The 15,593-nt window shown below is 41.5% G+C and overlaps 1 protein-coding gene across 5 annotated transcripts; it reads right to left on the bottom strand.

Annotated features, from left to right (window-relative positions):
• Positions 1–5,270: 5,270 nt before the first annotated feature.
• Positions 5,271–15,163, bottom strand: LOC143440850 (platelet glycoprotein VI-like). 5 transcript variants are annotated; one of them, XM_076927719.1, is made up of 9 exons: positions 14,972–15,157; positions 14,693–14,728; positions 13,472–13,756; positions 12,158–12,445; positions 7,528–7,629; positions 7,386–7,428; positions 7,183–7,223; positions 6,927–6,979; positions 5,271–6,843 (listed from the first exon to the last, which is right to left on the bottom strand). In XM_076927719.1, the coding sequence occupies exons 1-9, from the start codon at positions 15,000–15,002 to the stop codon at positions 6,679–6,681; spliced, it is 1,044 nt and encodes a 347-aa protein (XP_076783834.1). In that variant the 5' UTR covers positions 15,003–15,157; the 3' UTR covers positions 5,271–6,678. The 5 variants fall into 5 exon arrangements, 3 of the variants coding, with proteins under 3 accessions (XP_076783834.1, XP_076783833.1, XP_076783835.1); XR_013108205.1 differs by having other exon boundaries at positions 6,757–6,843; positions 6,927–7,072; positions 14,972–15,162; XM_076927718.1 differs by having other exon boundaries at positions 7,386–7,629; positions 14,972–15,159.
• Positions 15,164–15,593: the final 430 nt, after the last annotated feature.

Below are 15,593 nucleotides of genomic sequence, written 5' to 3'. Positions count from 1 at the left end.
AGATGGTTAGCCTGTGAGTTGAGAGCCTATAGCAAATTCATGGCTCTGAGTTTATTGTTAGGGTGTTCTCTATATTTTATTTACAAATAGCTGAGAGGAGTTCCAGATTGCCTTAAATGGATAGTTGGTTTTCAAAACGTCAGAAGTCCACAGAATTTGATGTTACAAACATTTTTGTATTATTATTCATTTTTATTAGAGACCTGTCTGCTCCTGACAGCTTCCTGTCTTGGATTCTAAGAAGAAATTGAGTATCTTTGGAGTTACTCCAGTTGTGGTGAGACAGCCACTAGGCAAGAATTGCCTCTTGTCATCTACAGAAAAATTACTGTCCAGAAAAATACACACTTGCAGAATAGCTGACAGATTATATCTGCCTAGACAGAGTAATCAGCCCTTAATAATTCTGCATCACTAGGTCTGTCAGATGATCCTGGGCCAGAAGGCTGAAGATTGGATGCTCCAATGTTTTGTAGTATAGGAATTGTCCAGGTGTTCAGTGGTCTCTAAAAATTGGCTAAGTTTTAGAAGCCATGCTTTGTGCTTCCCACAATTTCAGTTAACTCATTCTGGATTTCTGTTGGGGTTGAAGACTTATAGTCTCATAGCCATTCCTGGCTATTAACTTTGAGAGAAAACATTTGAGAGAATGGTTTTCAGCTGACATTCATTCTAAAGCCAAGAAAAAAGCCAAGTTCAGTACCAAGCCTTTTAGTTAGAAGAGATGACAGAGGTTCAGGTTAGCCAACAAAATGATGGACTGGGTACTAGGTCTATCTTGCAGCTTACTGATACAAATTGGTATAGTTATACTCTAATTGTATTCTGAGAGAAAAGTTTTATTTTAACGGGAAGGGTGATATGTAAGAGGAGCTAAGGTGAGAGGAGTATGGAGAAGAGGAGGAGTAAAGAGAGAAAGAGGAAGAGTAAGGAGAGGAGTAGAAGGAGAGGAGGAGACAGGTGATGACAGAGGGGGTGGGGAACATGGAGGCAGATGTTCGAGTGTCTCTGCCAGTCAAAGATAGTTGATATATTATAGGTTAGGTATTGGGTTACACTTCTGATTGTATGGGCATCTCGTTATTGAGCATTAACAAACTTATAAAGCCTTTAATTAACATTTTAAAAATTGTATAAAAGCAAAAAGGAGAAGGGGGTTGGGATAGGGGTTTTTAGGGAGGGGAAATGGGGAAAGGGGATGGCATCAGAAATGTAAATAAAATATTCAATAAAAATAAATTAAAAAAAAATGACTCTGGCCCGGATACCGGTGGCTCGAGCAGTCTCCCAACTGATCTGCTCCCCTCTGGAAACTGAGTCCAGAGGTACCCTAGGGAGGGCACGGATTGCAAAGCAGAAGGTAGGAGAACCCGCCCACAGCCCTAGGCCTTAGAAGCACAACTGGCAGTAGACAGCCCCCCGGGGGCATCTGGCAGCCAGACCATGCCTTACTGCTTTTAGTATTTTTTCTTTGTTTTGTACATTTGATGTTTTGAATATTACATGGCGGGAAATATTTCTTTTCTGGTATTTGGAGTTCTGTAGGCTTCTTGTATATTTATGGACATCTCTTTCTTTAGGTTAGGGAAGTTTTCCTCTATAATTTTGTTGAGGATATTTACTGGCCCTTTAAGTTGGGGGTCTTCCCCCTCATCTATACCTATTATCCTTAGGTTTGGCCTTCTCATTGTGTCTTGGATTTCTTTTATATTTTGGGTTAGTAGCTTTTTGTATTTTGCATTTTCTTTGACAGTTGTGTCAATGTTTTCCATGGTATCTTCTGCAAATGAGATTCTCTCTTCTATTTCTTGTATTCTGTTGGTGATACTTGTGTTCATGAGTCCTGATCTTTTTTTTAGGTTTTCTATCTCCAGGGTATTGTCCCTTTGAGATTTCTTTATTGTTTCTACTTCCATTTTTAGATCTTGAATGGTTTTGTTTAATTTCTTCTCCTGTTTGGTTGTTTTCTTGCAATTCCTTAAGGGATTTTTGTGTTTCCTCTTTAAGGGTTTCTGTCTGTCTACCAGTGTTCTCCTTAAGTTCTTTGAGAGTGTTATTTATGTCTTTCTTAAAGTCCTCTATCATTGTCATGAGAAGTGATTTTAATTCTGAATCCTGCTTTTCCTGTGTGATGGGGTGTTCAGGGCTTGCTATGATGGGGGAACTGGTTTCTGATGATGCCATGTAACTTTGGATTCTGTTGCTTACGTTCTTGTGCTTGCCTTTTGCCATCTGGTTAACTCTTGTGCTGCCTGTACTTGCTGTCTCTGACTGAAGCCTGCCTTTCCAGTTATCTTGCTTGTGTCTGATCTCCTCGGGGTCCAGATGTCTCTGTGATCTTCTCCAGCTGCACTGAGTACAGTGGTACCTCTAGGATGCCTCAGGATATGATGCCTCCAAGATAGCAGTCCAGCTAGGTGTCTGCTGTTCTGGGTGCAGTGTGTCCTCTAGGATGTCTCAGGATATGTTGTCTGACACTCTGATTTCAGTTGTTCCTCTGCGGCTCTGGGTTGAGTGGACCTACCAGAATGTCTCGGGCGGAATCCTGGGTCCACACAAGAGCAGACCAGGCAGAGGTCTGGTCCAGGCCTCAGATCAGTGCATGTTTTCATGATTGGTTCTATTTCCATTTTCAGGTCTTAAAAAGGTTTATTTATTTACTTCATGTGTTTGTTCATTTGTTTGTTTTAACTTTCTTGGCTATTTTTAAAAGACTTTTCTTCTTTCCACCATTTTTTTCTTTTTCTCCAATTCTTTAAGGGATTTATTCACTTCTTTTTTAAAGGCCTCTATCAACTTAATAAAATTGGTTTTTATTGGGTTATACTTCTGATTGAGCATTACCAAACTTATAAAGCCTTTGATTAACATTTTTAAAAAATGTATAAAAGCAAAAAGGAAAAGGGGGCATGGGATAGGGGTTTTCTAGGGAGGGGAAATGGGGAAAGGGGATGGCATCTGAAATGTAAATAAAATATAAAAAAATAAATAAAAAAGAAAAAATAAAATTGGTTTTAAGATCTTTTTCTTGTATTTCATCTGTGTCAGACTATTCAGGGCTTACTATAGTAGGATACCAGGCTGGGTGGGGCCAGCTCTCTTGCCTGAGTCAGGAAGAAAGAAGAAGGGAATAAGGCATCTCTCAGACACCTGAGCAATTTCATTGCTGATGAGGAACAGGGCCAGTGCTTCCTTGTTCATACCCTGGGGACCATCTTAACTACACCCCTACCACCAGGGGCAACTCTACTGTGCTGCCCTGGTGAGGTATGGGGCCCATTCTCAAGTGCTGCAGCTGGCCAAGGAAGGGGCCAGATCTCCCATACTGCCAAGGCAAAGGGTGTGCCAGTTCTCCTGCTTGTCACAAGCAGCAAGGGATAGGACCATCTCTTCCATACCCATACAGCCAAATGGTCAGTAAGGGATGGTTCCAGCTCTCCTGCCTGCTGCAGATGGGTAGGGGCAGGAAAGGAGGTATCTCTTCAGAGGCCATGCCATTGCACAGCTGTCAAGAGGCAGGAACAACTCTCTTTTGCTAAAACCCTCAGAAAAGGATTACCTACCACCAGCACTCCGGTGGAGCCTTTTCTTGAGAGTATTCCAACAAGGAAGGCACAGAGTCAACTCTTCTGAGCTACCCAGGTGGGTGACAGGTGGGCCAGATCTAATCAACCCTCAGACGTCAACATGGCCTTCATTGTCAGCATGGCTAGGACTTCAGCATGGCCTCAGGTGGCAGCAGAGGCTACTCCCACCAGGCTGTTCCTCACCACCCTGGCATATCCAGTTCCACCTTTCCTCGCAGTGCACAAACCATTCTGCTTCTTTTTCTCTCCCATGGATGTGGTGTTCTCTGTATGGTGTGTGTGTGCTGTGTGGTGGGGTATGAGTGTGTGTCTGTGTATTGTCTATGTTGTATACGTACTGTCGTGGGGCATATGCATATGCTGTGAGCACTTTATGTATGTTTTGTGTCCAAAGTTTTTCTCATGAGATCACCAGTCATATCAGATCAGGCATGCACTGTACACCACTATCACTTCATGTTCACTCTATTAGTTACAAATTCAACACTTCTATTTCTTAATAAGGTCACACTCTGGGCCAATAATGGATAAGATTTCAACATACAAATGTGAGGAAACCATGCAATTCTACATAGCTGGTATGGAGTAACATCACCTTGATGCTGAAACTTTACATTTTTGCTGTTCCTGTACTACTACTGTTGTTGTTGTTGTTGTTGCTGCTGCTGCTGCTGCTGCTGCTGCTGTTATTGTTGTTGTGAGACACGGTCTCATGTACCACAGGGTGAACTCAAACATGTTATGTAGCCAAGAGGGACTTTAAACTCCTGATTCTCCTGCTTCAACATCTCTAGTGCTGGTATTAGAGATACGTGCCTCCACACACAGCTCTGCAATGTTTACTTCTCTATTTCCCAGGAGTGTCGAGCATGACCCTTATATGGTCATGTGAGCTTACACAGTGCTCCTGTAAACTGTCCTGCCTTAAGGGACAGTTTACAAGATATATTTATGTTTGTGAGGCTAGCAGATGCAGAAGCAGAATCTGACTATGCCTTCAGGTGCCACTCATCTCTCCCTCCCCAGAAATGGACACGCCCTTTCATATTATCCCCGAGTTCACTTCCACTTCAAATTCTCAATTACTTCTAACTCTTCTCCTCCCCACCCACAGCTATGTCATAGCATCTCACTGCTCTTGCACACAACTTTCTTCCCAGCTTCCTTCTCATTCTTTTTTCTCTTCAGTAACTTTAAAAATATTTTATTTATTATTCATATATGCATATAATGTGATTTGATCAGATCCATCTCCCATTCTCTTCCTTAGAACCTCTTCCCCCTTTTCCCCCACCAGCTTTTCTTGTATGCTTTCTTTTTGCTTTTAGACACAAGGTCTTATTTATGAGTCACTTCTCTTCTTCTACCATGTAGATCCCAGATTCAGGTCTTCAGGCTTAACAGCAGGCATCTCCCACCAAGACTAGTTAACCTCTTCTCCTGGTGCTATGTATAGTAAGTAACCTTAAGTATTTAGTGACCTCCATAAGAGTTACTGTCAGTGAGAGAGCAAACCAGTTGTAAGAAGTACAAACACAAGAGGGTAATGGGAATATGAACAAAGTACAATGGTGTGTGTGTGTGTGTGTGTGTGTGTGTGTGTGTGTGTATGTATGAAATGTTATAATGAAGCACATTATTCTATATGCTAACTAAAATATTAGTAATAAAAAACAAAATGGACAAAGTCTTGGATTTTATTCATCTTCAAGAAGATACAAAATTTACAGCAAGTATACAGAAAGGTGTTTGGTATCAATAACTATCCTGTAAATGCCAATCAAAGATACCATGAAATAGCATCTCACATCTGGTAGGATGTCCATCACCAAAGAGAAGAGGTGACAAAGAATTGAAAAGAGTGTGGAGAATAGGGGATACTTGTACACCTTTGGAGAGAACATAGATTACCACTGCCTTTGTGGAAAATGGTATGTAGGTTATTAAATAAATTTGAAAAGACCTGTCTATCGTGTTACCCAAATCATCTCTTCTGCATATATGCACAAATGAAATAACATCGTCTCCTCATAAAGATTCTTGCAATCCCATGTTTGTTTCAGTGTTATTCACAGAACAAAGTGATAGCAAGAATTCTCATTTTTGTTTGGCAAAAAGCAATTTAAGGGAGAGTCCAAAGTTATACTCCATTATGGTGAAGAAGTCAAGGCAGCCGGAAGCTGATGAAGCTAACATATTGCACCCACAATCAAAAAGAAGATGATGATTCCTTATGCTCAACTAACTATCTCCGCTTTAAATAGTCTAGAATCCCAACCCAGGGAATGCAATGGGCAGGTCTTCACACCTCAACCTAATCAAAATAATTCCTCACAAGCATATGCAGAGGCCAGTCTCCCAGGAGACTATTTCTCATCACGTTGATGACTGAGAATAATCATCACCAAAGGTTTGTTTTGACTTAGTTTGAAGGTATAGTCTACCATGGAAGTGAGAATACAGTAGATAAATGTGCCTCTAGGTATAGTGGTAGGCACATGATACAGATGGTCATTCTAAATCCATAGTCAGAATGCAAAGACAGAGATAAATGAATGACATTGTTACACTTGATTTCTATTTTTTTTATTTAATCTAAGACCATGCCCCATAAAATAGTATCACCTATTTTCATGGTATGTCTTTTCACTTCAGGTAAACATCTCTGGAGGAACTCTGCAGACACACCTACAGGTATATCTCCTACATGATCCTAAAACCCATCACTTGACAGTCAAGGTTAAGGATCACTCTGTTGAAGTGTTCTGTATCACTAATCAACAGGATTCCACATTGTTCAACTTGCCTCTTTCAGTAGATGATGAAAACCATGTCTTACTAAGTTAATGTGAGCCCAAGGAAAGAATCATCTGCAAACATCTGAGAAGTACACAAGTGAGTAAATGAGCAAATCACAAGGAATTGGAAGTTTGCTGAGTGATGTCTGTGAGCTCCAGGGTTCCTTCTCATTTACAAGCTTCTCTACACTTGAGGTCACTGGAGCTCCAAGTTGATGGCTTGAGTTGAAGATTAAGAGAAGCTTCATTCATGGCACCTCCCTCTGCTGAAGAAATACCTGCATTCCTCATTGCTAGCTCTGGCTCTCCTCTTGGGATAATCTGAGCGTGGCATACACACAGGTCTGTGTAGACATGCCCTGAAGTGTATTGGAGGGAAGTGAATCCATGTTCTCCAGGGAGATCTCGTGGCATAGTTGGGCATAAGTCACCTCCTTTGAGTCTTCTGCTGCAGTCACCTGTTATAGTGAGACACAAATTATGATGAGAATACCTAGGTAGGATTCAAGAAAAGGAGAGCAGGAAAGGAGGGAGAGCTCACCTGAGTGTCTGCCTGACTGCAGTTCTCAGGCTTAATGTGTTCCATCTCATCATCTGGAAGGAAAAGTGAGAGAGCGGCCCTCCTTCACATGAGCCTTTAAACTACATAGATTTGTATTTCATATTTCATAAATGACCAACAGAATCCTAGGGAAAGACAGCAACATTACATGGCAGAGTGGCACCTCCCACCTCTTCTGCTCTTCCCTAAGTCCCACAAGCACCCCTTTCCTCAGAGAAACACAATTCCACCTTACGTTTAATTTTTTCCTCGGTGTCCATGGGAGCTGAGCTGGAGCTGAGTAAAAAGAAGTGGAAATGTTAAATAATGCCTCAGAAATTATATACAAGTAGAATTTTTAGGAGTTAAGAGCACTTGTTGAGCAGTAGGGGCCCTGGCTTCAATCTCCAGTACTCAGACAAATGTCTTGGATGGAGAGGTGTAGTCACATTTCCCTACCTCTTATGTGTCACTTGGCTCCTGCTCTCACCACTGCTGGCCTCTAGAGAGAGACAAAGATCAGTCTTAGAACCCAGCAAGACCCATACACACCATATACCCCATACAACCCTCCCAGATTGATATCCTTCCTGGGACATACTACATTTGGCCCAATGGTGGCAGAGGCAGATGAGGAGGAGGAAGATGAGGAAGCAGACAGCAGAAACTGTGACCCAAACCACAATGAGAGACACAGATGGACCTGCAATTAGAAAACAGTAGTGATCTGTTATTAAAGGTGTATTACATTAATTCACTCGTTCAATCAAACATTTATTGAGTGCCTACATTTTACCAGACATAGAACTGGGTGTTTAGGAAACTATAGGGAACCTACCTAACAAAACAATTGAAGCAATCAATCCATGTGTTATTGATCATATAGGTAGTGTCTATGATGAGTCTTATAAAATAGAGTCTTACTATGTAGCCCAGGATGACTCCAACCCTGAGACCTCCCTGACGTCAGTTGCCTTCAGCTGGGATCATAGGCATACACGAGCATACTCAATTGATGAGAGAAATTAAGTACAATAACAAAGAGAAGTCATTTGGGGAGGTGGTTCATAAAGGATAATACTCAGTCCTCTGGGGTTCAAGAAAAACTCTATCCAGATAATCTCGGAAGAACATGCATTAGTCTTGACTTGGAGACTGAGTAAGCCACATACAGAAAAGACAGTCAGGAGACAACAGGGAAAGTGTTTTATAATAAAAATTGAAGGTCAGACATGAAATACAACCATCAGAAATTGAAAAATATTATAATCTACAAACATGTCTAAATGAAATAACAACCTACAAAGTGATTGGTATACAGTATCTAATATATTGTATTTTGTTTGTTTTGTTTTGTTTTGTTTTGTTTGTTTTAATAAAAGGGACAGAGCCTCATAGCAAATCCTGGCAAACTCTAAGTCAGCCAGCAGGGTTTTGCACATGTGTGTGCACTCTTGCCTTAGTCACAGCAGCCAGGGAATTTACACAGGGCAGGATAGATGTCCATCCACTGATAAGACAGTAAAAGAATAGGACAATGTAATATATAGGCAGTGTGGACCTTTATACTGCTGGAGAGAAAAATGAAATCATGATGCCCATAAGAAAATAGATGAAACTGGAAATCATTATATTACACCAAGTAAGCCAGACTCTGAGGGATAATGACACGTGGTTTCACTCATGTAAGAAACTTATATTTAAAACTATGCGAGTGTGTGTATTGAAACTAAAAAAGGTGATCATAAGGAATGAGAACTTAAGATCGGTAGGAAACTGAAAGCGTACAAAATTGTGTTACAGGAAAGCAGCAGTGGGGAAGAAAAAAGAAGAAGTAATGGCCCTGGTTCTTCCTCCCAGCCCCATGTTCCAAGAAATGAGACTCATATTCAAAATATATTTTAAAATACCTTGGCCATATAGCTAGGCTCTTTTCTGACTATTTATAACTGAAGATATCCCATTTATTCTAGCCTACATTCTGCCATGTGGCTTATTACCTGTGCTCAAGTACCGTGTGTCTGTGTCATCACATCTTCTCTGCCTGCTTCTTTCTTCTCATCTCCTCAGCGACTCCAAGTTCCTCTGCCTGCTGGTGTATGACCTTCTCCTCAGTGCATCTCATGTCTGCAATCTCTCCCTGGATATCTCTTGAATCTCTCTCTTATACTCTTACTATTTTCTAGAACCTTCTTTCTTCCTGCCAGTGTTCCACCTTCTAATTCCTGCCTCAGCTCATTGGCCATGGGCTTTTTTTATTGACAGGTGATGTTTATAAGAGATTCTCTCTACACAGTAGTAACACATATGGCCTCGGACTCACAGAGATCTGAGTGTGGGGATTGAAGATATGTGTGCTTGCCATCACACCTAGCCTAAAATTCTAATGCAAATGTGAATTGAGCCAGTCAGCAGTGTCACATGCCTTTAATCTCAGCACTTGAGAGACAAAGGCAGGCAGATCACTGAGTTCAATGCCAGCATAGTCAACCGAACAAGTTACTGGGTGTTTAAACAGAAAAACCTGTGTCAAAAGCAAAAATGAAGTCATTTCTTTAAAAAGAAAGACGGCAAAAGGCTGGTGACATGGTTTGTATATGCTTGGCCCAGGAAGTGGCACTATTAGAAGGTGTGGCCTTAATGAAATTGGTGTGTCACTGCTAGCTTGGGCTTAAGACTCTAACCCTAGCTTCCTGGAAGCCAGTATTCTGCTAGCAGCCTTCAGATGAAGATGTAGAACTCACAGCTCATTTGGACCATGCCTGTCTGGATGGTGCAATGTTCTCACCTTGATGATATTGGACTGAAGCTCTGAACCTGTAAGCCAGTCCCAATTAAATGTTGTCTTTGGTCATGGTATCTGTTTACAGCAGTAAAACCCTAACTAAGACAGCATACTTGCCTTGTAAGCATGAGGACCTGAGTTCAAATCACCAGTAGCCACACAAAAACTTAGGCATAAGCTGTACATGCTTGTAGCCTCAACACTGTAGAGAGGAGACAGTGGAGTCTCAGGGGTTCAGTAGTCAGCCTGCCTGATGAAAACAGCAGGCTGCAGGTTCAGTGACAAGTCCTATCTCAAGGAAATAAGGTAGAGAGTGGTAGAGGAAGACACCGGACATCTTGCACTGGCCCCCACTTGTGTGCATATACCCACACCACTATGTGAGCATGCACCACACATGGACCACACACCACTCACATTTAAAAAAAAAAAAAAAGAAACAAAAAGAAAATAGGGACTAACTATGGGAGGAAGGAAACCAGTTGGCAGGAGAGAAGGGACACAGGGGAGGGCAGAGAGGGAGGGTAGCAATGAGAACAAAGCATAATGTCATGTGTATAAAGATGTTTCAATAAAATCTATTGCTTTGTGTGACCTAAAATAAAAATTCACTTAAAATTTTTGCTTGTGTTGGTAGTATTGATTAGTACCATGTCAGTGTCTACCTAGGAGACAAGCTTCTCTGCATGTCTGCGAGGGATGCTCTAGATTCAGCTAGTTTCTAGCCATGCCTATGAGAGGTCATACTGATTATATTAATTGAAGTGGGAGCACCAACTCTAAAAGTGAGAAGCACTATTCCCAAGACCTGAGTTTTGCATCGTATATAAAAGAAGAAAAGTTATATGACCCCAAGCAGTCACCTCTGTCTGTTCCTTGCTTCTTATATGCTGACATGATGTGATCACCTGCCTCAAGTTCCTGCCACCATGCATTTTCCACTGTGATGAATAAACCTCAAATACCTCAAAATGTGAAATAAAGTAAACTCAGACTTCTTTAAATTGCTTTTGTCACATGTTTTGTGGCAGCAACAAAATCATTAACCAACACAATAGTATTTACACAGAATGGGGTTTTATTCAGACATAAAGATGAACGAATTGATGTAACTGGCCAGACTAATAGATGAAAGTGAGACCTCATATTGAGCAAAATAAATCAGCCTAAAATGGCATATGTTTTGCCTCTTATGTAGAAGTTGAGTATATATATATATATATATATATATATATATATATATATATGTATATATATATGTGTGTGTGTGTGTGTGTGTGTGTGTGTGCATATATACACATCTATAGAGCGTACATATTCATGACATCAAGGAGAAAAGAGACCAGATAAGAATAGAAGATTGTGGGAGTGTGAAGAGATACAAGAAAATAATGGAAGTGAATATTGCCATAGTACAGAATATATTTAAAGAAAAATGGTATTATGGAACCCACCACCTTGTGAAATACAGAGACACTTAAAAAATATTTAATGTGAACTTTCTGTGGGATAAATGGATAAAAATATCAGGTAGAAAGAAGAAAGACAGTAAATTGGCTGGGTTAAAGGTGACTGTGGAGTGACAGAGATGACACAAGAAAGAACAGGAATTTAAAAGCTATTTCCAGACACAAAGGTGATTTAACAAGGAGCCATGTGAGAATAAGAGCAGAAGAGGGTGCCTAAGGAGTCCCAGTGCAAGACAGACAGCCTGACTCTATGACAGTGCAAGGACATGTGTGAAGAGGAGGAGAAGAAAAACAATGATCATTTGAGTTCCAGAATGTCATGTTCAACACAGAAACTACCACAAACTCTTTCAACTTTTCTGTTACCATTGGCTACTGTTCTACTTGTCACACACAATTCAAAAGGAATGTTGGTGAGTAACAATAAACAAGTGATTCAGCATCTTTCAGAATCCATCTCATCATGGATACGTAAGGACTGTTACCCCCAGGATGTTACTTGTATCTGCTCAAAAGAATATAATTGACACATAATGTTCACAGTCCATCATGGCTCCTTAGACACAGCACTGTGCTCACAAAAGATGTTGGGGAGAAAAGATTCAAGACTTCCTGAATGAAGAAACTAGCACAGACTGTTTCATTTTCAGTATCACTATTAGCTGGAAGGTATATGTGCATGTGTGTGTACATGTGCATGCACTGAAGTAAATTACACAGCCACAACTAAGAGGAACACCATATATCAGGATGAGTAATATCTGTTCTCCAAAAGAATACACCTACATCTACTGTAATTTCACATGATTAGCAGAAAATAGAGTCCAGATGCAAATAAACAATTCCAGTCAGAATAGCAGTTCATTGTGTATCAAATAGGACAGAGCAGACATAAAGTGGACTTGATATATCCCACATGGCATCTCTTGGGACTGCTCTGGACACAGAGACAATGACGAAGTATCAGACATTCTTACCTGGGGTTGAAAGCTCAAGAGGGTCACTAGGCAGTGACCACAAGTAGGAATTGACTTTGAAAGAGACAAAACATCTATAGGTTCTCTTGTACCCTGGGCTCACAGGAGAGATGAGAAATTTGTTGTGGTCCTGTTTTAAGCAGTTCAGAGGAAAGGAAGCATTTCCATCTCTGCAGAGGATAAAGATGTTAAAGAAACGAGGTGGGTAACAACCAAGAGTCACATTTCTTTCTGATAATTCCTGAGGTCCTGAATCAACAGTGAGGGATGGCTTCTCCTTGTAAAAACCTAGAAGAAAAAAGACCGGGTTATTAGCTGCTCGTGGTAGCACAGGCCTTTAATGTTAGGACTCGGAAAGCAGAGTCAGATGATTTAAAATCATCCTGCTCTATATAGAGACGTCAAGGCCAGGCACAGTTACACATGAGACTCAAAAATCACCCCCCCCCCAGGAAAAAAATAACAAAAGACCCTGTTATGTAAAAATATTATTAGAATTAATGATACAATTCAACTTTTTTTTTCCCACAAGACGTGGGAGGAGGCAAGCGGGAACGAGCAGGATTCGAACCCGCGGGTAGAGAGAGAGTGCAGAGGGCCCCGCGCCCTCTGCAGGCGGAGGCCTTAAGGGCTGTGCCACCGCCGGTTCGCTTACAATTCAAAGTCTTATAAATACAAAAAAAAAGATGAAACTAAAAGTAAATTTATCAATCTATAAATCTCATGAAGCATGCTCCTATTATTTTTAATGAAACACAACCATAGAAGACTCTATGTAGCTACAGAAGCTGTAGTCATTCCCCATGAACTCCATCACTTAGGGACATAGTCACCATTCTGAAGGGAGCCTAGGCCACCGTCAGCACAGAGGGAGGATCACTAACCTACACAGGGTCAGGGTGTGAATCTGAGTTGGTCGAGCTCTTGCCACATGTATGCAATGCCCTGGGTTCTATGTCCACCATCACATGACTGACGAGACTGTCCAAGGATATAATGCCAGTACTAACACAGTAGAAGCTGGAGGATCCGAAGTTCAAGGTTATGTGTGGATGCACATAAAGGTCAAGACCAGACAGACACTTGAGATCCTTTCTCTAAAAAGTGGAGAAAATGGAAAGTAAAAGGAAAGAATAGAATAAGAGAAGAGGAAGCAAAGGGAGGACCAGACAGGACAGGAGACGAAAAGAAAGAGGAGAGATGGATGTATAGGAGCAGAAATACAGGGCAGGGCCTGTGATGGGGAACGTGAAGTTCACTGAGGTAGGTAACAGAGACTAAGGATGAAGAACAGTGTTCATGGCAATTACTCACCAGTCACACTCAACTCCAGTTTGTCACTAATTCGTAACCATTCATATCCATTGGAGTAATCACAGTAGTAAGTCCCAGCATCAATGTGCATCATATTCTGCAGACTGAACTCAAAGACTTCCTGGAATCCTCTCTGTGGAGTACGATCATACCATTTTCCACTGGGTACATGATATAGACGTACTTTGGTCACTCCTGGAGGGGTCCTGCAGAAGATGGCCACAGCACTGCCTGTAGAAATCACAGTTCCTGGGACTGCCCAGATAGAAGGCTGAGGAGACAGCTCTACAGAGACACAGAAAAAGAAGTCTAGTCATCTAATGTCAGGAAAGCCTGGTTCCCAAGGAGCTATAGAGGAGATTCCACATCAATCATGAATCAGGAAAATGGCCACACAGATGTGCTCACAGGCCAATATGGTGGAGGCAACTGCTCAGTTACCACTCTTTGTTTCCAGATGACTGCAGCTTATGTCATGTTGAAAGAAAACTAAAGCAGCAAAATTTCTGGCATGTTTCAACAGGCTTAATCATCTTTACTGTTCTTGAACAGCGTAAGAATTGCTCTCATACCTTCGTGCTATCTACTAGATTCTCTCCTTGTCTCCTGCCAGCCCAAGAATCAATTCTGAGGATGGACATTATTGTCACCAAACCGTGACACTCCCATGGGCCAGTCATCATGGTGTTCCATCAAATCACTTACATATGTCTTACTTTGCCACTTCCCTACCTATAAAAACCAATCACTATATACCACTCCAATCTCACACAAAACCTGGGGCCTCTGAATATAGATGAATCTCTTCTGTGCTGCCCCTCATTAGACAGCAGTTACTGCAACTCTGTCCTACAGATGATGTGTCTTCCCAGGAGCAGGCCTCAATAAGAGAGCCAGACAGAGCCCACATGAGAAGACATGGAGAGAAAATCAAAACAAATTCAAATTTAAATGTCTATATCCTCAGAAGAAAGTGTGTGTGTGAATTATGTTTTCAATGTCCTTCTGAGCCAGATAGCATGTGGGCCTTAATAGCCAATGATGGAGAATCCACACCAGAAAAACAGAAACAATAGCAAGGACTAAATATGAAGGAAGCAGACAGGTGGCTGCCAATGAAAACACCATCTCAGGATCTGCTCAAGATGCCTCCTCAAACTCCTCCCATGCTACTCCCAGCCAAATTCAGATCTCCAGAGCTGAAACAGAGAACAGACTCACCAGAGTGTGCCCAGATCCTCTGCTCCATTAAACACACTGAAACAGGAAGAAAAAAAGACCCGGTGAAAGAATCTGTCCTATTATACACTGATCCCAACCCAGAGCTTAGATAAAAACACCAGGACTAGATGGACAGGCTGAGGTCAGGAATGAACCTTTTGCAGCCATCAGGCCAGGTCTTCATAGAGGAAGAATTTTGTGAAAACAACCCTGGTTTTAAACCTGGGAGTCTGTATGCATTGCCCTCTGGCTAAGAATAATGAGCCCTGTAGTGCTTACCAAATCCAAGAAGAACAGTCCCAAGGCTCATGGCAGTGAGGCTGACAAGCTCACCACATACAGGCACAGAGAATGAGTAACACACTCTGCACAGGGGGACACACCCATGGGATAGAGCAGACTGGTGTCCAGAATGCCTGTCAAGAACAATGACAACAAAACAGGAAGGAGACAGACTCTTGCACAAAACCTGCTTCTGACTCCTCAATGCTACACCACAGCTCTGGGCCAGGCAAGAGTTTCTCTATACACTTCCTGTTCCGGCTTTAAAGTCTCAAATATTTTATGGGTGTGGGCATACTATCCTTGGGCATTCACATATATGTGTGCACTTATGGGTAATGTTTGAGAGAAAACAGTGGATGAAAGAAGCTTGGATCCCAAGTGCCCCACAAATCTACTGGAACAGTTAGACTAGTCTAGGTGGGAAATCACAGACATGAAAGAGGACAACTTGGAATGCAGACGTGGAAAGCCAGAAAAGACGCAGAGCAATGCTTCTGTAGTATGTGTATGTTCTCAGTAAATAATTCTTCTGCCCAAATAACTACACAGCCAGGTCCCTACAGATGACAATGCAAATAAACGAAACAAAAATAACTCAACTTAAAAGCAGGCTACA

This window comes from Arvicanthis niloticus, chromosome 30 (assembly GCF_011762505.2).
Source record: "Arvicanthis niloticus isolate mArvNil1 chromosome 30, mArvNil1.pat.X, whole genome shotgun sequence".
Classification (NCBI taxonomy): Eukaryota; Metazoa; Chordata; class Mammalia; order Rodentia; family Muridae; genus Arvicanthis; species Arvicanthis niloticus.
The sequence above is the reverse complement of the archived record's forward strand: the minus strand, read 5'-3'. Positions and strand labels throughout refer to the sequence as shown.